The sequence below is a fragment of the Podarcis vaucheri genome (assembly GCF_965113315.1).
Source record: "Podarcis vaucheri genome assembly, chromosome: 7".
Lineage (NCBI taxonomy): Eukaryota > Metazoa > Chordata > Lepidosauria > Squamata > Lacertidae > Podarcis > Podarcis vaucheri.
In genome coordinates this window covers 28327192-28349747 of record NC_138765.1, presented here as the reverse complement: position 1 = coordinate 28349747, position 22556 = coordinate 28327192, and the positions used below count along the sequence as shown (strand labels likewise).

Below are 22556 nucleotides of genomic sequence, written 5' to 3'. Positions count from 1 at the left end.
CAGAACTATCAGATTTTTAATAAAAATAAAAGCTTCTTCCAATTGTTCCGAAACTTCAGAGAGAGGGGGGAACACATACCATTAAGCCATGAAAAATAAGAAGGAAACCCAACAGGAAGGAAGAAACTTTGATGGAAAGTGCGTGTGTGTGTTTGATTGACTGGTGCGTGTTGATCACGTATGGGTGTGCTTGAACTGAATGGAACGCTTTTTAAACTGAAGTCAGATTAAGTTGTGTTTCTTGGGCAGAATCCAATGTCCTCATAGCACAAGGATTTGCACTTGCACAAGGAAATTCCCTCCCCCCCCCCCCGCACCCTCCTCAAATCTGCTCCGGAGGATTGGGGTATACCCTAGGATAGATTTAAGAGGGTGCACAGTGGTAGAAGAGGGCAAAGTTCGGTTGCAAAAGCAGAAATCTTTGTGCTGACCAACAAGTCAGTTTGTGCTAATTCAGATATAACTCTTAGTTGCTAGGAATTCAATGGGATTACCATAGTTTAAGTGTATGATTGATTGGGCATACAGTGGTTGGGAAGAGCAAGCTGATCTCTCTTTTGCATAGCTGTCAGTCATTCTATTTATAGATGCGAAATGCATGGTTTTAATTTGTAGTCTTTTATTTCCTGGTGTTTAGAATATGCTTTGTTTGGTTGTTTATATTTTGCAATGTGGAACTGCCCTTGTATTTTGTAACCCATTTATATTTTGATGCTATACAGGATGCTCTTAGCAGCTAATCGTGTTTTATAGACTGTGGAGCTTCCCCCATCTTTTATTTAATATCCTTTAACTTGCGCTGTAAATTGCTCTGAGATTTGTTTAAATGTTAGCATACGTTGTCAAAAGAAGAATGGGGCAACTTCAGGAGGCAGCTGGAGGTGCATAAAATGAGTTGCCTGGTGTATTGGTTTATCCACCTGCAATGTCATCAGGATTTATTAAGCCGCTCTTAACTTGTGAGGTGTCAGCTGTGAGTCTGTTTTGACGTTGGATTGACTTGTGACAATGGTTACCAATTATGAAAGTAGCAGAAAGGCATGTATGACACACCAACAATGTATAACTTATCTATCACAAGAATGAAGAAATGGTGGACAGAAAATGCACACAACTGAAACATTCACAACACATTACGGAGAGGACCCCCAATATATTTTTTCTGTTTATGCAGCATTTTTTGGTGTAGATTAAGAAATCTATCCCCTCCCCCCACAAAAAAACCTGTCTGGCTTTTGAGAATCATAATAACTCTTCTATAACCCATCTCCTTTTCTCTTGGGAGAAAAGCAATGTCAAACCTAGACAGCATCTTAAGAAGCAGAGACATCACCTTGCCAACAAAGGTCCATACAGTTAAAGCTATGGTTTTCCCAGAAGTGATGTATGGAAGTGAGAGCTGGACCATAAAGAAGGCTGATCACCAAAGAATTGATGCTTTTGAATTATGGTGCTGGAGGAGACTCTTGAGAGTCCCATGGACTGCAAGAAGATCAAATCTATCCATTCTGAAGGAAATCAGCCCTGAGTGCTCACTGGGAGGACAGATCATGAAGCTGAGGCTCCAATACTTTGGCCACCTTATGAGAAGAGAAGACTACCTGGAAAAGACCCTGATGTTGGGAAAGATGGAGGGCACAAGCAGAAGGGGACGACAGAAGGCGAGATGGTTGGACAGTGTTCTTGAAGCTACCAGTGTGAGTTTGACCAAACTGCGGGAGACAGTGGAAGACAGGAGTGTCTGGCATGGTCTGGTCCATGGGGTCACGAAGAGCCGGACACGACTAAACGACTAAACAACAACAATAACCCATCTCCACACATGCCTACCCATACTGTGAGAATTTCATTAGAAACCCTCCTCTAGGCTCCCTGCCATCTAGTATGGCAAATGGTTTCATCAAGAAAAGGGTGTTTTCAGTGGCTATACCTTGGTTTTGGAACCCTCTCCCCAAAGAGGACTGCCTGCTGCTCACTTTAATATTTTTCACTAGGTACATTTTTTTAAATATTTCCTGACTTTTAAACTTTTGATGATTTTGTGCATGCATGCACAGATCTTACATATTTTACTGGTTTTCTTAAATTGCTGTTTTCCGGCTTTCTAAGTTTTGATTATCAGTTGGAGGGGAAGGTGACTCTATCATGCACGTTTTACTGCTGCTTTTATAAATTTGGTATTTTAAGGACATTTCTATAGATGTTATATTTTACTGTAAGCCACTCTAATTGTTTAATTGAAGGGCGGAGTGTAAATCATGAATATAATAGACCCTCAAGAACATGTCTTTGCAAGACAATGCCATACAACTTTACTGGGAAGCAATTCCCATTAAGCTCCAGTTTGAAGTATCTGGAAACAGTTAGGAGGAGGATTTTATTTTATTTGGACATGACAAGTGCATTAAACATTTACTACTCACTTAGCTATTATTATACTAATTATGATTAGTGTTAGCATAATGGAAGCTCTTCAGTGGAGTAATTATGGCCGGTTCTGAAACGATCCAGCTCAGAGAGGATGAGTCTTATGCCAATTACATAACAAAAGAGCAGCGTAATTATTCTGTAAGGGACAAAGGATTCTGCAGGCATATTTTAGGTCCTGAGGCAAAGTTACATTCTGTTCCTATGAAATAATTAAGTGCACCAAGCCAAGCTGCAGTGCAGGTCTCACCTTGGATAAGCACAGCTGGTGTCATTGGTCATTAAAGTGCCTCTGTGCAACACTTGTGTCTCAATGGCAGCAGCACCTTAGATGTGACATTCTGCTCATTCTTTAACAATGTACAAGGAGAAAGTGAGAGAAATTCCTGGGGAGAGAAGTCACTCCATTCCTCTTCTGAATTCCTGTGCCTTTGCTGGCCAGGTGGCATGATAATCCAGTCTCTCCAAAGTTAATGCAACAGGGGTAACTCATTCTATTATTATCACCATAAAAGCATCAATGTGCAATGGCAATGAGACAAGGAAACATCCTGTCCCCTCTACTCCAATTAGTCTACTAAATTCTTATTGTGATATTCATTGTACAACAGCCAGCAGCTCAACCCAATATGTTTATACTAAGAGGATGTCCATTCTTCCAACCTTACCTTTTCCCCATATCTTATTCTATGCTCTTAGTTTCAAGAGGCAGGGAGAGGAGAAAAACATGTTAGAACTGAATAAACTAAAATCCAAAGGACATTCAGTAAGCCCAAAGCTTATCAACATTTAACTTGTGTGCATTCAGCTTTACATGCAAACAAAATTGTAAGATTTTTCAAAAGGGGATGAAAAGGAGGTGGGCATCTGAGAAAAAAGATTTTGGCAATGCCACCCACATTGAATCCAATGTGTTTTGACTACACACAATTCTGGCTTTAGGCGTGACTCCTGGAATGTAATCCCTGAGTAATTTACAAGCTTCCTATACTAAGATTCTGGGAGAACTAGTGTGATGTAGCACATAAGGACAAACCTAGGACATGGGAAACCTGCGTTCAAATACCTGCTGAGAGATACTTGGGATCATTCCCTCCCAGTCCAACTTACCTCACAGGGCTGTTGTGGGGATAAAATGCTGGTAGCAGGAAATCCATATGCATTCTGACTTAACTGAAACATGGCCAGGACAACATTTTATGCATGAATGATGAAGAAAAATCACTTGGCAACGTGGGATGGCACCAGATAAGTAACACTAGGTACATTATTTGTCTTATGATGTGGGGTGTGAACTGAGGAAAGGGAACAGCATGTGTAGGAAGTTGCCCATTCTTTTGATGTGTGGAGAACCTTGGGCCCTCCAGATGTTGCTGGACTACAACTCCCATCAGTTCTAGCAAGATATAGTAGCTGGCTCTGCCCCCATCCTGCCAGAGGAAGATTTGATTTTAAATTACAAAAACTAGATGCCCCAACTCCAAAATGCAGTAAGAGAAAGCCAGTTGCAATACTAGACTAATTTTATTTGGAATCACCAAGTAATAATAATAATAAAATCCATTATTACTTAGTAAGACACCAACCCAACCTTCTGAATTTTGTTTTGCTTTCAAAGGTCTGAGCAAGATAACTATATCGGTATTGGTTAAAGCAAGAGTGGGGGACCTGTAGCCCTCCTGAAGTGGCTGAACAAAAACTTGCATCACCCCCAGCATGATCAATGGTCAGGGATGATGGGAATCATAGTTCAACAACACCAGAAGAGCCAAAGGCTCTCCACACCTGCGTTAAAGCTTTCTGCAATTCTTCAGCCTCTGTAACAGGAAAGACTCAAGCTTTAGCTGCTGGCCATCTTGCTCACATCAGTCTTTTAGGATCAATTTTCTCTAGGTGAACTAAAGGCTTTAGCTGCTCAGCAAAACCCCTCATGTCATCAGAAACCACGTCTTGTCCTGCTGGTGCTACAATGCTGAGCTCCACAAGATAAGAGAGGGACAAGGGCTCAATGTTATCAGTATTTCCTGGAATCAGGATGCGGAAGATCTTGTACACCACAATCTTCATAATGCCCTTGCGGAACACGTGCCCCTTGGCAACAAATTCATGGTCCATGCGGAAGCCCATCTCCACTAGGAAGTCTGTCAAGTTCTCAGATGTGGCAATATCAACACAGTTGCGTACCAAAGCATGGCGGCTTTTGTCGCCCATTTCTGGCTGCCCAAGGTACCGCAAGTGCCAGGGAGTGCCTGCTTTGTCCATGGAGCGCCGAGTGCGGAGAACAAATGGACTGGCCTGCTGCCCCTTGAGCAGGAACACCATCTCATGATCCAGAAAGGTCTCAGGTTCCATGTTATCACATAGGCCACGGAGTCGATGAAGGAGGCTCTCCAGGCTTTGATCCAAAACACTCCCTAGAGGGAGAAAGGAGGGATTAAGACAGCATCACTGAACAGGTAACCATCCTCATTAACAAATGGAAAGCACCCTACTGCCTCGACAGTCCAACATTTAAAAAAAACATTTAAAAAAACACCAACACCTATGGCAACCTGCAAACAGTACAACAATAGCCTTGCTGAATGGAACATGGATCAGAGAACCACAAAGCTCTCCACAAAAGATACAGCTAGGGGCCCTTTCACACATTTTAAAGTGTATCGGCCAAAGAATAAGGCTCAAATGTGAAACAAGTGTTTGCTAATAAAGGTATCATGCAGGTACACTCAAGGTCAGCTCATTATCGAGTATATACTCTGTGACCAACTTAGGTTTGTGGTTTTATTTGTGGAAAGACCTTAGAGTTGTCCACTCACAATCTCAACAGTTGTTCTGTTTCTTTAACTGTCCTGAATCTATAAAAGGAAAACATCTACATTGCTAAAGAAACATATATTCTTCCAGTAGCATGTCATCTGGAATGAATCAGATATTACAGTTAAGCCAAGTCTTGCCCGTGGCTTACCTTGAAGTAAATATTCCATCATGTTAATAGTGCCTCCAGTGACAGGCATCATGGTGACGGGAGGGGCCTCCATGGTATTTTCTTCTCTACAAGCAGCAGGATCAATAAAGAAAACAAGCTGGTCATTCAAGCTGAACCATGAGATAAATGTAAAAACATAAGAAAGGCCTAGCAGGATCAGGCCAAAGGCCCATGTATTGCAACATCCTGTTCTTACAGTGGCCAACCACAGCATGGTTATTTCAGCAAAGCAGAACCATAACGTATCCCCAGTTCAAACACCACAGGTGCCCCTTCTTTACCTTTATTACTGTATGTGTATATAATACGGTCCAAATATTAATTGGGAGACAATGAATCCAGAGCAGGGGTTCTCAGATTCATGAGCTTCATTCAGGGGGTCCACAGAGTGCCTGTAAAAATACAATTAAAAACCATACAGCATCAAAGACAGTGCATTATAGCAGCTACAGAAGGCAGAAAAATCACTAAGTGGTCTGCCAAGACCTTCAGCAGAGAAGCGGGGAGAGAATTAGGCTCAGAAGAAACACTCCCTCGGGGTCATGTTCTTACCTCCCCTGTGTGGAAGATGCATGAATCAAGGCCTAATTCCTCCTACTACACCAGCTTTCCCCCCTAGCAGCAGGACAGGGAAGCAACCAACCTTTTCCCAGCTCAAGGATAAAAACACATGGCCTTGCAGATGTTGCTAGATTTCCATCTCCCATTAGCCCCAACCAGCATGGCCAATGGGAGCTGTCAAGAACATCTGGAGAGCCAACAGCTTCCCCATCCCAATCCTAAAATAAGGCAACTTGGTGACAGACAAACTCCAGTGTAAAATCCGATAAGCTCAGACAATTCAGAGGCTCTCCTGGGGTTACTGACATGTATGACCATGCATCTGAAATGAACTTTCCACAAGTTACTCATTGGCCTGACCAAAAACAATCACAAGTCATACAGATACATTAGGGTCTACAATACACTAACGGCCCACTCCTAATCAGGCATACTTGGTGGTAACTGTCTTTGATCCAGCGGAATTCCCTTTCATTAAGTAAGCATGCTTAGAATTGCAGCCAGCTTCTCCCACCCCCACTAGAAAGTACATATGTAAATATTTAATATTAACAGCTTTATCTTACATATACATAGTAGTAAGCCCTGTGGGTTTTTGTAGAATATATTGAGAAGTAAACATCCAGAGGGATTTTAAATACACTCAGCAAGGTAGCCAGTGTAAACAGAGAGCTCCTCCACACTTAACAGTAATGCAGAGGAGAGGAAGGACCATAGCTCAGTTGCATAGCATCCACTTTGCATGCAGAAAATCCCACTCAATCCTCAGCTTCTCTGGGAAGGGTTGGGAATGGCCCCTGGAGAGCCACTGCAAGGAAGAGTAGACAATATTGAGCTAGATGGACCAGTGGTCTGGCTCGATATAAAGCATTTTCCTGTGTTCCTTCCTAGGGCCACTGCTGTAACACCTGCTGAAATTCTCTCTATTAAGGATGTAGAAACCCTATTCACATTTGCACCTGACCACAGCGGCCATACTCCAGGACCTTCCTTCATTTTTCAGCTTTGTGTTTTTCAGTTGCTCTCTTAACTGACTGATTTATTTTGTTGTTGTTGTTTATACCCCGCTTCCCTAGCCACTCTGGGCAGCATATAGCATACCTAAAAACATAATAAAAACATTATGCATTAAAAACCTCCTGATACGAGACTGCCTTCTAAAAGTTACGTAATTCCTTATCTCCTTGACACCTGAAGGGAGGCCGTTCCACAGAGAAGGAGCGCCACAACTGAGAAGGCCCTCTGCCTGGAATGTGGAATACAACAAAAAGAAGGCTGTAAATGTCGCTTATTTCACAGCAGATCCCCGTAAAAGGATTCAATCTTCATAGGGATATTTGGGGGGGGGGTGAGAGAGGAGACACCTCCAGTATCTCCTGAGAAGTCCTACTTTTCTCAACTAAATGCTATCCGAACTAACCCTCCGTCTGTAGGCCTCAAAGCCCCGGTCTCAATTAGTATCAGCGGCGCAAAAACCTTATCTCCGGCTCGGCTGAACTAGTAACTTCAGGCGGGAGCTTTGCGCACGGCCTAGGAAGAAAACTTCAGGTGTTGTACAGGGGGGAGTCCCCAGCAAGGCGGAGAGGCACATTACCTGCAACACTCTTCGCCTCACCGTTTGGAAGCACTCTTCCTTCTCTGCCCAGCCAGTCAAGCAGCGCATGCGCGTTCTCCTCCCCCTCCCGCGCTGTTCATGGGCATCGCCATCTTTTTCCTTACGTCACCGTACGGCACGTTCTCATTCATTCTGTATTCGCTGAAAGAAAACAACAACAACGTCGCGCTTTGCGGTAAGAAAACTCCGCCGCGGGGAAACAGTGACGTTGCCGCATTACGTTATATATCTGCGCCGCCGAACAGCAAAATACAAACCACGCCGGATCCCTCTTGAATAGTCGCTATGCGGTGCCCCTCCCGGGGTTAGGGTGCGTCTCAGGCTATGAACGATCTAGGACTAGTCTTTGGAAATCCTTCAGGCGACCCAGTTGGGGGGCGGGACTTACTTTTGAGTAGACCTGTATAGATTTGGGCCTCTCCTCCTAAAATAATAAGTAGTAGCCCCAATCCAGAACTGTGGTTCAGCATCCGGATAATTTGTCGCATGTTTTGTTCCCCACCACCACGAAATTTTATTTTAGTTCGAAACAAAGGGAAAAAGGTAAAAGGCGGATCTACACGGATCCTCTTGAATTCATATGATTTTTTCATCCAAATTAAATAAAACCACCATGATATTGTAGACCATGTCTTACTCTGTAGAAAGCATCAAAAAAATCACGCATCCACTGTTTCGGGGGGGGCGCAGGGGCGCAAAAACATGGTTAAAAAACACGGATCCTCATGGATCCTCATGATTTTTCCACTAGATCAGCCCAAAGTCACCATCAGATCAAAGATCATGGCCATGGGCACAGCATCCACCACAAAAATAACGGATCCACGGCTTCCTGGCGAAACCGTGGCCCAAAAACGTGGTTTTCAAGAACGGATCTTCATGGATCCACACGCTTTCTGCATCGGGCCAACCCAAACTCACCGTCAAATCACATATCATAGTAAGGGGCACAGCCTACACCACAAAAAACTCGGATCCACACCTGCCTGGCCACGCCCTGGCCCAAAAACGTGGTTCCGAAGCACGGATCCTCATGAATCCTCATGATTTTTGCACTAGATCAGCCCAAAGTCACCATCAGATCAAACATCATGTCCAGGGGCACAGCATCCATCACAAAAATCACAGATCCACGACTTCCTGGCGAAACCGTGGCCCAAAAAGTGGTTCCGAAGCACGGATCCTCATGGATCCTCACGCTTTTTGCATTGGGCCAACCCAAACTCACCGTCAAATCACACATCATAGCCAGGGGCACTGCCTGCACCACAAAAAACTCGTATCCACGGCTTCCTGGCCACTCCATGGCCCAAAAACGTGGTTTTGAAGCACGGATCCTCATGGATCATCACGCTTTTTGCATTGGGCCAACCCATACTCACAGTCAAATCACACATCATGTCCAGGGGATCTGCCTGCACCACAGAAAACTCGGATCCACGGCTTCCTCGCCACTCCAGGGCCCAAAAACGTGGTTTTGAAGCACGGATCCTCATGGATCCTCACGCTTTTTGCACTAGATCAGCCCAAAGTCTACATCAGATCAAACTTCATGGCCAGGGGCACAGCATCCATCACAAAAATCATGGATCCACGACTTCCTGGCCATACCGTGGCCCAAAAACTTGGTTCCGAACCACGGATCCTCATGGATCTTAACGCTTTTTGCATTGGGCCAACCCAAACTCACAGTCAAATCACACATCATAGCCAGGGGCACAGCCTGCACCACAGAAAACTCAGATCCACGGCTTCCTGGCCACTCCATGGCCCAAAAACGTGGTTTTGAAGCACGGATCCTCATGGAACCTCACGGTTTTTGCATTGAGCCACCCCAAACTCACCGTCAAATCACACATCATGTCCAGGGGCACAGCCTGCACCACAGAAAACTCGGATCCACGGCTTCCTGGCCACTCCAAGGCCCAAAAACGTGGTTTTGAAGCACGGATCCTCATGGATCCTCACGCTTTTTGCATTGGGCCACCCCAAACTCACCGTCAAATCACACATCATGTCCAGGGGCACAGCCTGCACCACAGAAAACTCGGATCCACAGCTTCCTGGCCACTCCATGGCCCAAAAACGTGGTTCCGAAGCACGGATCCTCATGGATCCTCACTCTTTTTGCATTGGGCCAACCCAAACTCACTGTCAAATCACACATCATGTCCAGGGGCACAGCCTGCACCACAAAAAAAACTCAGATCCACGGCTTCCTGGCCACTCCAAGGCCCAAAAACGTGGTTTTGAAGCACGGATCCTCATGGATCCTCACGCTTTTTGCACTAGATCAGCCCAAAGTCTACATCAGATCAAACTTCATGGCCAGGGGCACAGCATCCATCACAAAAATCACGGATCCACGGCTTCCTGGCCATACCGTGGCCCAAAAACTTGGTTCCGAACCACGGATCCTCATGGATCTTAACACTTTTTGCATTGGGCCAACCCAAACTCACAGTCAAATCACACATCATAGCCAGGGGCACAGCCTGCACCACAGAAAACTCGGATCCACGGCTTCCTGGCCACTCCAAGGCCCAAAAACGTGGTTTTGAAGCACGGATCCTTATGGATCATCACGCTTTTTGCATTGGGCCAACCCAGACTCACTGTCAAATCACATATCATACCAGGGGGCACAGCCTGCACAACAAAAAACTCGGATCCACACCTGCCTGGCAACACCGTGGACCAAAAACGTGGTTTTAAAGCACGGATCCTCATGGATCCTCATGCTTTTTGCATTAGATCAGCCCAAACTCACCATCAAATCACACATCAAGGCCAGGGGCACAACCTGCACCACAAAAATCACGGATCCATGGCTTCCTGGCGACACCGTAGCCCAAAAATGTAGTTTTGAAGCACGGATCTTCGTGGATCCTCACACTTATTGCACTGGGCCACCCCTAAATCACTGTCAAATCACACTTCATGCCATGGGACACAGCTTGCACCACAAAAAACTCGCATCCACGGGTTCCTGGCCATACTGTGGCCCAAAAACGTGGTTTCAAAGCATGGATCCTTATGGATCCTCATGCATTTTCCATTGGCCAACCCAAACTCACCGTCAAATCACACATCATGGCCATGGGCACAGCCTGCACCACAAAAAACACGGATCCACAGCTTCCTGGCCACTCCATGGCTCAAAAACGTGGTTTTGAAGCACGGATCCTCATGGATCATCACACTTTTTGCATTTGGGAACCCCAAATTCACCCTTTATTCAAATATCTTGTACATAACCACAGATCTGACCACAAACATCATGGATCTACTGCCAGATGCTACCCTGGATATATTGGCCAATTTTTAGGTGGGTGTGCTGGGATGGAGGAAACTGAGTCGGCTGAATCTCTATCCTTTAAGGATGGGCGTCCAATGGCTGGGCCAGAATAATTTCAGTTTGGTTTGCCAGCTCCCAGCTCTTAATGGGGCGCAATAGTCACCTGTAGCCGCTATCAGGAGTCCCGGTGTGATCCTGGATGCTTCTGTCTCTAAGGAGGCATTGGTCACAAATGTAGCCAAACTGGAATTTTTGAATCTATGTCAGGTTAGGAGATCGGTACCGTACCTGTCCCTTTCCAACCTAGCCCTGGTGATCCATGCAGTAGTCACCTGCAGACTAGACTACTTTACCTTGCTGTACACCTGAGCCGGGGAGTGCAGGGTATAAATGTGATAGAGAGAGAGAGAGTGAGAGAGATAGATATGCAGGGCTACCCTTGAGACTGCTCCAGAAACTCCAAATGGTCTAAAATGCAGATGCACGAGTTCTTACTTGGACTTTGTGGAGAGCCCTCATTCAGTTGGTTGTTCATCAGCTGGATTGGCTCCAGGTGGAGTATCGAATCAGGTTCAATGTTTTGGTGCTAATCTTTAAAGCCCTAAACAGTCTGTGACCTTTCTTATCTGTGGGAATTCTTTTCCAATACACCCCCCATGAGTGTGACGCTCATCTAACAGCAACCTACTGGTGGTCCCTGGCCCAAAACATATCCAGCTGTCCTCAACCAGAGCCAGAGCCTTTTTGGTGGAACGCTCTGTCTAATGAGAACCAGGGCTCAGTGCAATCTATCTCAGTTCTCTCACTTGTCATGGTGAGTGGGCTTGCACATTCCTATGACCCTTGTGAGCGAAGCCATTGGGAATCTCGTACTCCCAGCAGGGTCACCCAAGGTGGTAAGGTCAAAGAAAATTAAATATGCTCAGAGTCCTGTAGTGATTTCATGCTCTTTATTGCAGCTTGTAAAACAGTGACTGAATTTCCCCCCAAACCTCAGGCTTTTATATACATTATTTACACAATGAGTCCCGTCTGACTAGCTGATTCTGCTTCCCTCCTGGAGCCTGATTGGTCTTTTCCTGCAAGCCAATCAGTTCTTGCATTCTAGGATCCTACTTGCCTATTGTTCTAGGATCCAAGCTTAGTACATAACAGGGAAGGAGTTAGACAAAGAATGATCCAAGAAGTCCTCAACGGCAGAACAGGCGGGTGATAACAAGCAGTGTGTTACAATGGCTCTGAAGGCGGATGAAGGCTGCAGCAGATAGGATCCACCAGTTTGTCGTGACTACTCATGCCATCAGAACAGAGCCCTACTGCGAAGACTGTGCGTTGGTCAGCGTGCACTAATCTACACACATAAAACAAATTCACACACAGGCGTCTTCCAAAAACCAAACCCAACCTCCCCAAACCCTCCCCCCATGGCCATCACTAAATGGCTACTGTGGCAGGAATGTGAAGCCCCTAGTCATGAACCGACACATGGGCGGTCAGTCGTTCTGACTCAAGGAATGAGGCCGTTGAGCAGCTCAGCAGCTGTATCCATGACTGAGCAGCCCTTTTTAGGATCCACTATGCTCACCCCGAAAAGGGGAAGGGGCTGGAAACGGTGCCCTAAACATAGTATGCCTCCCTTTTTCCCTGACTGGATTACCACGCCCAGGTGGAATCTCTTTTCCCATAGTTTGAATCCATTATTCTGCATCCTAGTCTCTAGAACAGCAGAAAACAAGCTTGCTCCCTCTTCAACATGACATCCCTTCAAATATTTAAACATGGCTATCATGTCACTCCTTAATCTTCTCTTCTCTAGATTAAACAAATCCAGCTCCCTAAGTCTCTCCTCATAGGGCTTGAATTCCAGACCTTTTACATTTTGGTCACCCTCCTCTGGACATGCTCCAGCTTGACAATATCCTTCTTCAACTGGACACAGTATTTCAGGTGTGGTCTGACCAACCAACCAGAATAGTGTGGTAGCATTCCTTCACTTGATCTAGACACTATACTCCTATTGATGCAGCCCAGAATTGCATTGGCATTCTTAGCTGCCACATCACACTGTTGACTCATATTCAGCTTGTGGTCGACTAAGACTCCCAGATCCCTTTCACAGGTACTGTTGTCAAGCCAAGTGTCCCCCACCTGTGCATTTCATTTTTTCTATCCAGGTGCAGTACCTTACATTTCTCCCTATTAAACTCCATATTGTTGGTTTTGGCCCAGCTCTCTAGGCTATTCAGGTCATTTTGAATTCTGACCCTGTCCTCTGGTGTATTAGCAACCCCTCCCAGTTTGCAGTCATTTGCAAATTTGATTAGCACACCCTCTATTCCATCATCCAAATCATTTATAAAAATATTGAATAGCACCAGGCCCAGGACAGAACCTTGTGGAACCCCAGTAGTCATTTTTTCCCAGGGTAAAGGTGAGCCACTGATGAGCACTCTTTGGGTTCAGCCCATCAACCAATTACAAATCCACCTAACAGTAGCTTTGTCAAGCCCACATTTTACTAGTTGTTTTGCAATAATATCATGGGGGACCTTTTCAAAGGCCTTACTGAAGTCAAGGTAAGCTGGTACAAGGGAAAGCAGGATTGTAATTACCGTAAAAATTACTGATTACTTTGGATCAGCAGTCTCAACCTAACCCGCTATGTGGGGAGAGCCACGTGTTCCTTTGGAAGGCAAGCGGAATACAGTGTGATATACTGACAGCTGTTTTAAAAGATGTAACTGTAACTTAAAATCCAGTATCAGGGGGAAAAAACAAAAATAGATGGTCCCTGTGTGGATAGTCATGTTTGCATGATGGGGCCACCTCCAGTGACCATGTGGCCTGATATAAGAGGGTTCTAAAATCAGTCCTGAAAGTAGACTGATTGAGAATGACACACGCATAGCTTTTGCTCTGCCATTAACAAGGTGAGCTGAAGCAAATTCTTGCCTCCCTTTGGGCTTAGCAATATTTCCTACAGCATTCTTGTTGAAGGGCATTGGAGAGTTAGGCGAGGGTCACTTTTCTGTTTTTCCATCAAGCCCCCAGACAAGAATGCTACAGCATCAGCCCCAAACACTCAGTCTCATAACAAAAAATACTCAATGGAGTTAGGGCTGAGGGTAGGGGAAGTACAATTATGATCTTTCCAGTCCTCTAGAAGCTGGCCCTTTTGGTCATTTTGGTCATGGAGCCAAATATCTGTTTCCAAGTTTAAAGAGTCTAAACAAGTAAAGAACAAGCTTGCCCTTTGCATGCAAAAGCCCTGAAATTCAGCCCATTGGGCAACTGATCATGGGGCTGGGAGGAGGGAGGTAAGGACTAGCACCTTCTCTGCCCTCCACCTCCAACAGCTACACCTGAAAGTTTCATGATGGGGTTCGATTTGAGAAGCTGAATGTTTATAAAGGCACTTAGCCAATTTCTGCCACGGAAATTCTGAACAGAAACACTCTGCAGGTTCAGCCCCCAGAAGAAACTGCTCTATGGTCTCTGTGTTGGGAAATGGGAACAGATCTTGCTCATCACCAACCTTCCCTCCACAAATCAGTATCACTATGAGGCTGAACTGAACAGCTTGCTCCAGAGTTTTAAGAGATACGTTTCTGTGGTGTAGTAGTTAAGAGCGGTGGACTCTAATCTGGTGAGCTTGGTTCGCTTCCCCGCTCCTCCACATGCAGCTGCCGGGTGACCTTGGGCCAGTCACACTTCTCTCTGAACTCTCTCAGCCCCACCTACCTCACAAAGTGTCTGCTGTGGGGGTGGAAGGGAAAGGAGATTTTTAGCCACTTTGAGACTCCTTCAAGTAGAGAAAAGCAGGATATAAAAACTAACTCCATAAATAAGAATTCTATGGAAAAGGACCATCCCTGCCATGATGATGAAAACTATATGTTTGGATTTTGCTGTATTATACCAACCTGTGGAATATGACAGTTCGCAATTTCAAAATCTATTTGGCCACAGTGGATTGACAGTCTGGACACACAAAAACCTCTGGAAGATCTTTTGAATCAATGCCTATGCGAAAGCAGTGGTACCAGTCCTTGCAGTTTCCTTCACAGTAAGCCATAGTTAGGTCACCACTGGGCCTCCTGCACCCTTCCTTCAAGAAACATAGTGACCAGCAGCCTTCAAACAAGGATATCTGAGCAATAGGTTAGTGTATCCTTCCATCCCTCTGGGCATGATCGAGACACAGTAATGTAACTCTCGTTCAAGATTTGTCTCTTCTTGGGAGGAACAGCATCAATTTCCACTTGAAAATATTTGTCTTGTCCTTCAAAATAGGTTTTCCCACAGTACTGTATTATTTTTTTCTGCAATCCAGGGTCTAATGGCAGCCATATCCTTTTGTATGAACTGTAATTGGGCAGCAGAAGCAATCAGATGGGCAATGGTACATGTGAAAGGACCGTAGTCACTGGAATTACGGTACCTTGCCTGGGTATATCAGTTGGTGCAAAAAATGATCAGCCGCAAAACTATAGGGATATTTTGAATCCATCTCATACAGACATGCTAAGAAGGATGTTATTGCATCAATCACAGAGTGGTTCAATCCATGTTTGGAATCTAGATAGAGCATGGTCTTCCTTTTAAAAATGATTACTATCAGTTTCCAGTGGACTTCTCTGTCATTTACTGGAATAATCAAAACATCTTTCTTTAGCACTCCAAATCTCAAACAGTTCTTCAGAGCTTGCACTGGCAATCTTTGACATATCTGCATGAAGTGGCAAGTACGGTAAGTGGGAAAATTGTTCCATTGTGACCTAGCTCTTTGGCCATGATCACCCTGGAGGCAAGAAAGGCATCTATTATGCGATCATTTATCCAGTTTGATCCTTTCAGTGTGGTTATGTCATAGTCATACACACAGATGTTGCCAACTGAAACCCATGGTTTGTAGACTGAGTGTGGGGAAGGTACAGTTGTGCCATGGGGGAACTGATGTACAAATCAGTGATTTGTCCAAACACTTCTCACTTTGTGTTGAGAATATGGGGCTGCTATCAAAATAATCAATATTGGTCACTTCAAATCCTCTTTCCCACCTTTTGGAGTGGAGGTCATCTGAGGCTGAGTGCTTTCCAGGTGTCTCATAGTCAGTTGGTGATCTTAAGGAGTCAAACCCCTCAGCAGCCTGCACTGAATCAGATGCTGGAGCTACTGTTATCTTTTCCTGCAGTCTGGGGAACTTTCTTCCCGATCTACTCTACTGTCTTTTATTTCACTTCAACTGTGTGAGCTGCAACTGGCAAGGCTTCCCTGGTTCTGGTGGCATGCCGATAGATTTTGTGGCAGCTATAATATGGTAACAAGTCCTGGATGATGTCCTGTACGGACTCTGCATGCATGGCTGCCCGTATGGTCGCCAGGAGAGCGGCTGCCCATACAGCCTGTACGGCCGCCGTGAGAGGAGCTGCCTGTACGGACGCTACGCGAGCAGCAGCCTGTACAGTCGCCGCGAGAGCAGCTGCCCGTATGGCCCATACGGTCGCTGCGAGAGGGGCTGCCTGTACAGTTGCCGCAAGAGCGGCAGCCAGTACAGCGACCTTACTGTCACTGTCCCCCCAGCATGGCACCCTGGGGCACCATCACCCCGCTGCCCCTTCATATGCCCCTGTAGTCAATCAAATGTACTATGAACAATCTGAAGTCATGCTGGGCACAATTCACCACTAATCCTGCTCTTTTTCTAATAACACGTGGTGGACTCCAGGAAAGCTGTCAGCAGGCAACATGATTCCCATGGGCACCACGTTGGAAACTCCCTATTTCAAAGTTTGCACTGACAAAATCTGTTCTCAAAAAAACTTGCAGTTAAACCTCCATTTATAATTACTACCCCTGCAAAGCAACCAACTTTTGTCCCAAAACCATTTGTAGCTGAATTGACGAAAGACAGGTGATTGTTTTTCATGGTTACTTTGGTGGTCTCCATCTAGTTGGTTTGATAATTTACATTCACAGGTAAGATCATCACAATCTCTGCCTTGGACATTCTTGAGGTTTAGCAGTGTCAAAAATTTCCAGGTGCAGTTCTTCACAGTGGAAGCTATGAATATGAATGTCATTTTATTTCAATGTTCTTGCTAATGCAGAACATTTCAGATAGCGTTTGTATTTCGGTCATTCCATGGACATTGGTGTGATCTTATAATATAATTTGGTGGAGTCCATTTAACAATCATGCCGATCCATGAGGATTTAATATAGTGTTTGTTCCTTGGCTGTGCTCTGTGGTTTTTGTGGTTCGTTCTGTGGTCATATACATCATGTGTGATTTGATAGTGATTTCAGGGTGACCAAACATAAAAAAACCCTAAGGATCCATGGGGATCTGTGCTTCATGAGAATCTTTTTACAGCATGGCAGTGCCCCAAAGTGATCTGGCCATGAGCAGCATAGGTGGTTGGGTAATGAATATGGGGCGACCCAGAAAACTGTGGAGCCGTAAATTTTAAATATATATATTCAATTTTATAAGGATAAGGAAGTACAGAAAGGGAAACGGGGGAGGGGATAGATAGATAGATAGATAGATAGATAGATAGATTAGAAATTTAAAAGACCTATAAAGATTATCAAATCCTACAAAGTACTACTACTACTACTACTACAAATATATTTGTACCCTGCCCATCTGACTGGGTTTCCCCAGCCACTCTGGGTGGCTTCCCAAAAAATGAAATAAAAATACATTAAAAAGTCACACATTAAAAACGTCCCTAAACAGGGCTGTCGTCAGATGTCTTCTAAATGTCAGGTAGTTGTTTATCTCTTTGACATCTAATGGGAGGACATTCCACAGGGCGGGCGCTACAACCAAGAAGGCCCTCTGCCTGGTTCCTTGTCACTTTGCTTCTCACAGTGAGGGAAACACCAGAAGGCCCTTGGTGCTGGACATCAGTGTCTGGGCAGAATGATGGGCGTGGAGATGCTCCTTCAGGTATATTGGGCCGAGGCCGTTGAGGGCTTTCAAGGTCAGCACCAACACTTTGAATTGTGCTCAGAAATGTACTGGGAGCCAATGTAAGTCTTTCAGGACATGTGTTATATGGTCTTGGTGGCCACTCCCAGTCACCAGACTAGCTGCTGCGTTCTGGATTAGTTGTAGTTTCTGGGTCATCTTCTCGCTCTCCAGGCTTCAGCAAAAGCAACGCGTAGCCTCTGGAGCGTGGAGGGAGCGCTCCCTCTGCGCATCGGAGGCTTCGTGTTGCTATCGCTGAAGCCAAGGAGCCTGCATTCGCTCCATAGGACACACACACATTTCCCCTTAATTTTTGGAGGGTAAAAAGTGTGTCCTATAGAGTGAAAAATACGGTAGTCATATATTCTCCTATCGGCTCTAATAATAATATTGCAGTGGTGACATTAACAGTGCAGGAAAGGGGATTTTTGAGATTTTTGTAGTGCAACTCATGATTTGTGAGTTGTGCCCGTGGCTATGATGTGTGATTTGATGGTGAGTTTGGGGAGCCCCAATGCGAAAAGAGTGAGGATCCTTGAGGATCCGTGCTTCAAAACTACCTTTTTGGGCCATGGCGTTGCCAGGAAGCCGTGGATCCATAATTTTTATGGTGCAAGCTCTGCTCCTGGCTATGATGTGTGATTTGACAGTGAGTTTGGGTTGGCCCAATTCAAAAAGCGTGAGGATCCATGAGGATCCGTGCTGCAAAACCACGTTTTGGGGCCTTGGAGTGGCCAGGAAGCCGTGGATCCGAGATTTTTGTGGTGTAAACTGTGCCCCTGGGAAAAATGTGTGATTTGACGGTGAGTTTGGGGTGGCCCAATGCAAAAAGCGTGAGGATCCTTGAGGATCCGTGCTTCGGAACCACGTTTTTGGGCCATGGAGTGGCCAGGAAGCCGTGGATCCGAGTTTTTTGTGGTGCAGGCAGATCCCCTGGACATGATGTGTGATTTGATGGTGAGTTTGGGTTGGCCCAATGCAAAAAGAGTCAGGATCCATGAGGATCCGTGCTTCAAAACCACGTTTTTGGGCCATGGACCGGCCAGGAAGCCATGGATCCGAGTTTTTTGTGGTGTAAGCTGTGCCCGTGGGAATGATGTGTGATTTGACAGTGAGTTTGGGTTGGCCCAATGCAAAAAGCGTGAGGATCCATGAGGATCCGTGCTTCAAAACCACGTTTTTGGGCCATGGAGTGGCCAGGAAGCCGTGGATCTGAGTTTTCTGTGGTGCAGGCTGTGCCCCTGGCTATGATGTGTGATTTGACGGTGAGTTTGGGTTGGCCCAATGCAAAAAGCGTTAAGATCCATGAGGATCCGTGGTTCGGAACCAAGTTTTTGGGCCACGGTATGGCCAGGAAGCCGTGGATCCGTAATTTTTGTGATGGATGCTGTGCCCCTGGCCATGAAGTTTGATCTGATGTAGACTTTGGGCTGATCTAGTGCAAAAAGCGTGAGGATCCATGAGGATCCGTGCTTCAAAACCACGTTTTTGGGCCTTGGAGCGGCCAGGAAGCCGTGGATCTGAGTTTTTTTTGTGGTGCAGGCTGTGCCCCTGGACATGATGTGTGATTTGACAGTGAGTTTGGGTTGGCCCAATGCAAAAAGAGTGAGGATCCATGAGGATCCGTGCTTCGGAACCACGTTTTTGGGCCATGGAGTGGCCAGGAAGCTGTGGATCCGAGTTTTCTGTGGTGCAGGCTGTGCCCCTGGGAATGATGTGTGGTTTGACGGTGAGTTTGGGTTGGCCCAATGCAAAAAGCATGAGGATCCATGAGGATCCGTGCTTCGGAACCACATTTTTGGGCCATGGGGTGGCCAGGAAGCCGTGGATCCGAGTTTTTTTGTGGTGCAGGCTGTGCCCCTGGACATGATGTGTGATTTGACGGTGAGTTTGGGGTGGCTCAATGCAAAAAGCGTGAGGATCCATGAGGATCCGTGCTTCGGAACCACGTTTTTGGGCCATGGAGTGGCCAGGAAGCTGTGGATCCGAGTTTTTTTGTGGTGCAGGCTGTGCCCCTGGGAATGATGTGTGATTTGACGGTGAGTTTGGGCTGATCTAGTGCAAAAAGCGTGAGGATCCATGAGGATCCGTGCTTCGGAACCACGTTTTTGGGCCATGGAGTGGCCAGGAAGCTGTGGATCCGAGTTTTTTTGTGGTGCAGGCTGTGCCCCTGGGAATGATGTGTGATTTGACGGTGAGTTTGGGCTGATCTAGTGCAAAAAGCGTGAGGATCCATGAGGATCCGTGCTTCGGAACCACGTTTTTGGGCCATGGGGTGGCCAGGAAGCCGTGGATCCGAGTTTTTTTGTGGTGCAGGCTGTGCCCCTGGACATGATGTGTGATTTGACGGTGAGTTTGGGGTGGCCCAATGCAAAAAGCGTGAGGATCCATGAGGATCCGTGCTTCGGAACCACGTTTTTGGGCCATGGAGTGGCCAGGAAGCTGTGGATCCGAGTTTTTTTGTGGTGCAGGCTGTGCCCCTGGGAATGATGTGTGATTTGACGGTGAGTTTGGGCTGATCTAGTGCAAAAAGCGTGAGGATCCATGAGGATCCGTGCTTCGGAACCACGTTTTTGGGCCATGGGGTGGCCAGGAAGCCGTGGATCCGAGTTTTCTGTGGTGCAGGCTCTGCCCCTGGACATGATGTGTGATTTGACAGTGAGTTTGGGGTGGCCCGATGCAAAAAGCGTGAGAATCCATGAGGATCCGTGCTTCGGAACCACGTTTTTGGGCCACGGTATGGTTAGGAAGCCGTGGATCTGTGATTTTTGTGGTGCAGGCTGTCCCCCTGGACATGATGTGTGATTTGACGGTGAGTTTGGGGTGGCCCGATGCAAAAAGCGTGAGGATCCATGAGGATCCGTGCTTCAAAACCACGTTTTTGGGCCATGATATGGTCAGGAAGCCGTGGGTCCGTGATTTTTGTGGTGCAGGCTGTGCCTCTGAACATGATGTGTGATTTGACGGTGAGTTTGGGGTGGCCCGATGCAAAAAGCGTGAGGATCCATGAGGATCTGTGGTTCGGAACCAAGGTTTTGGGCCACGGTTTCGCCAGGAAGTCGTGCGTCTGTGATTTTTGTGGTGGATGCTGTGCCCATGGCCATGATGTTTGATCTGATGGTGACTTTGGGCTGATCTAGTGCAAAAATCATGAGGATCCATGAGGATCCGTGCTTCGGAACCACTTTTTTGGGCCAGGGCGTGGCCAGGCAGGCGTGGATCCGAGTTTTTTGTGGTGTAGGCTGTGCCCCTTACTATGATATGTGATTTGACGGTGAGTTTGGGTTGGCCCGATGCAGAAAGTGTGTGGATCCATGAAGATCCGTTCTTGAAAACCACGTTTTTGGGCCACGGTTTCGCCAGGAAGCCATGGATCCGTGATTTCTGTGGTGGATGTTGTGCCCCTGGACATGATGTGTAATTTGAAAGTGAGTTTGGGCTGATCTAGTGCAAAAATCATGAGGATTCATGAGGATCCGTGTTTTTTAACCATGTTTTTGCGCCATTGCGGCACCACGAAACAGTGGATGCGTGATTTTTTTGGTTCCTCCTACAGACTAAGATGTGGTCTACAGTAGCATGGTGTTTTTATTTTGTTTCAATATAAAAATCATATGAATTCATGAGGATCCGTGCCTCGGATCCATGTTTTTATGGTGCTGCAGCACGGCAAAGTGTTGGATCCACGTTTTTTATAGTCCAGTTTGTAGGCGTGCCTTCTAGGTGTGATTTGACACTGCATTTGTTGGAATTATTTTTTAAAAAGTGGAGGATCCATGAGGATCCGTGTAGATCCGCCTTTTATGCAGACCCGAAACAAAGTTAATAAAGCAAAAGCAAAAAGTTACCCCGAGGCTGCAATCCTGTCTTATGCTCTTACCCGGGAGTAAGGCCCGTTAAACTCAGTGGTTTTTACTTCTGAGTAGTCGTGCATAGATGGGATTGTGCTGCAAATGAACGAATAAAATCCCTGATAAGACTTCTTCGCATCATCGTAGGGACTAGGGAGTTACTGTTGAAACAGCCTGAGAAGTTCAGTTTTGGTTTTTAAAGACCGCAGGTGAAATGCTGAGTTTGGATGTTGAGAAAGACACAGCTGGCAGTGAACTTAAAAACAGGAATATGGAGGACAAAGATTGGTGAGGTGCAGAGCAGTACTGGGAAGGCAATGGACTCCGGCCAAAGCCACAAAAATCTATTCTGCGTCATGACATCCTCTCCAGGCTTGTAAGGCAACTGTATCTATTGCTTAGTTTCTGTCACTGTGCTGATCAAAAACAATTACTATGCCCTGACTATAGTGAATCACCATATTTTCAGAAGATTGCAAAGCAATTTTTTTCTACAAATAGCAGTGACTCAGAACAGGTGTTTATTTTCTTATTACATAATTTGCACCTTTCTCAGAAGTGTCCAGACTGGTTTGCATATAGCTTCCATTTAGGCTCTTTAAAAGACTCGTCCAGTTCAGCACCAGCCATATAGGAACATTGTATATCTCTAAGCAAGTGGCAAAATTCTGTATTTCTGCATTCAGAGGAAAGACTGCAACTCTGGCAGAGCGCATGCTTTGAATGCAGAAGGCTCTAGGTTCTAGGTTCCAGCATCTCCATGTAGGACTGGGAACATCCCCTGTCTGAATACCCAGAGAGACCTGCCAGTTGTAGAATACTGAGCTAGATGGACAAAT

The 22556-nt window shown here is 45.9% G+C and overlaps 1 protein-coding gene and 1 long non-coding RNA gene across 5 annotated transcripts; one reads left to right on the top strand and one right to left on the bottom strand.

Moving 5' to 3' along the window:
* Positions 1–3596: 3596 nt before the first annotated feature.
* On the bottom strand, positions 3597–7725 carry MED18 (mediator complex subunit 18). Of its 4 annotated transcripts, XM_082232146.1 has the most exons (5): positions 7569–7670; positions 7143–7220; positions 5695–5805; positions 5393–5478; positions 3597–4841 (listed from the first exon to the last, which is right to left on the bottom strand). In XM_082232146.1, the coding sequence occupies exons 4-5, from the start codon at positions 5463–5465 to the stop codon at positions 4288–4290; spliced, it is 627 nt and encodes a 208-aa protein (XP_082088272.1). In that variant the 5' UTR covers positions 5466–5478; positions 5695–5805; positions 7143–7220; positions 7569–7670; the 3' UTR covers positions 3597–4287. The 4 variants fall into 4 exon arrangements, with proteins under 4 accessions (XP_082088272.1, XP_082088273.1, XP_082088271.1 ...); XM_082232147.1 differs by lacking the exon at positions 7143–7220 and having other exon boundaries at positions 5393–5476; positions 7590–7725; XM_082232145.1 differs by lacking the exon at positions 7143–7220 and having other exon boundaries at positions 5393–5476; positions 7569–7709.
* A 252-nt stretch (positions 7726–7977) lies between these two features.
* Positions 7978–21713, top strand: LOC309537414. Its single transcript, XR_014221904.1, has 2 exons — positions 7978–8111; positions 21676–21713. It is a non-coding gene; the product is annotated as an uncharacterized lncRNA (long non-coding RNA).
* Positions 21714–22556: the final 843 nt, after the last annotated feature.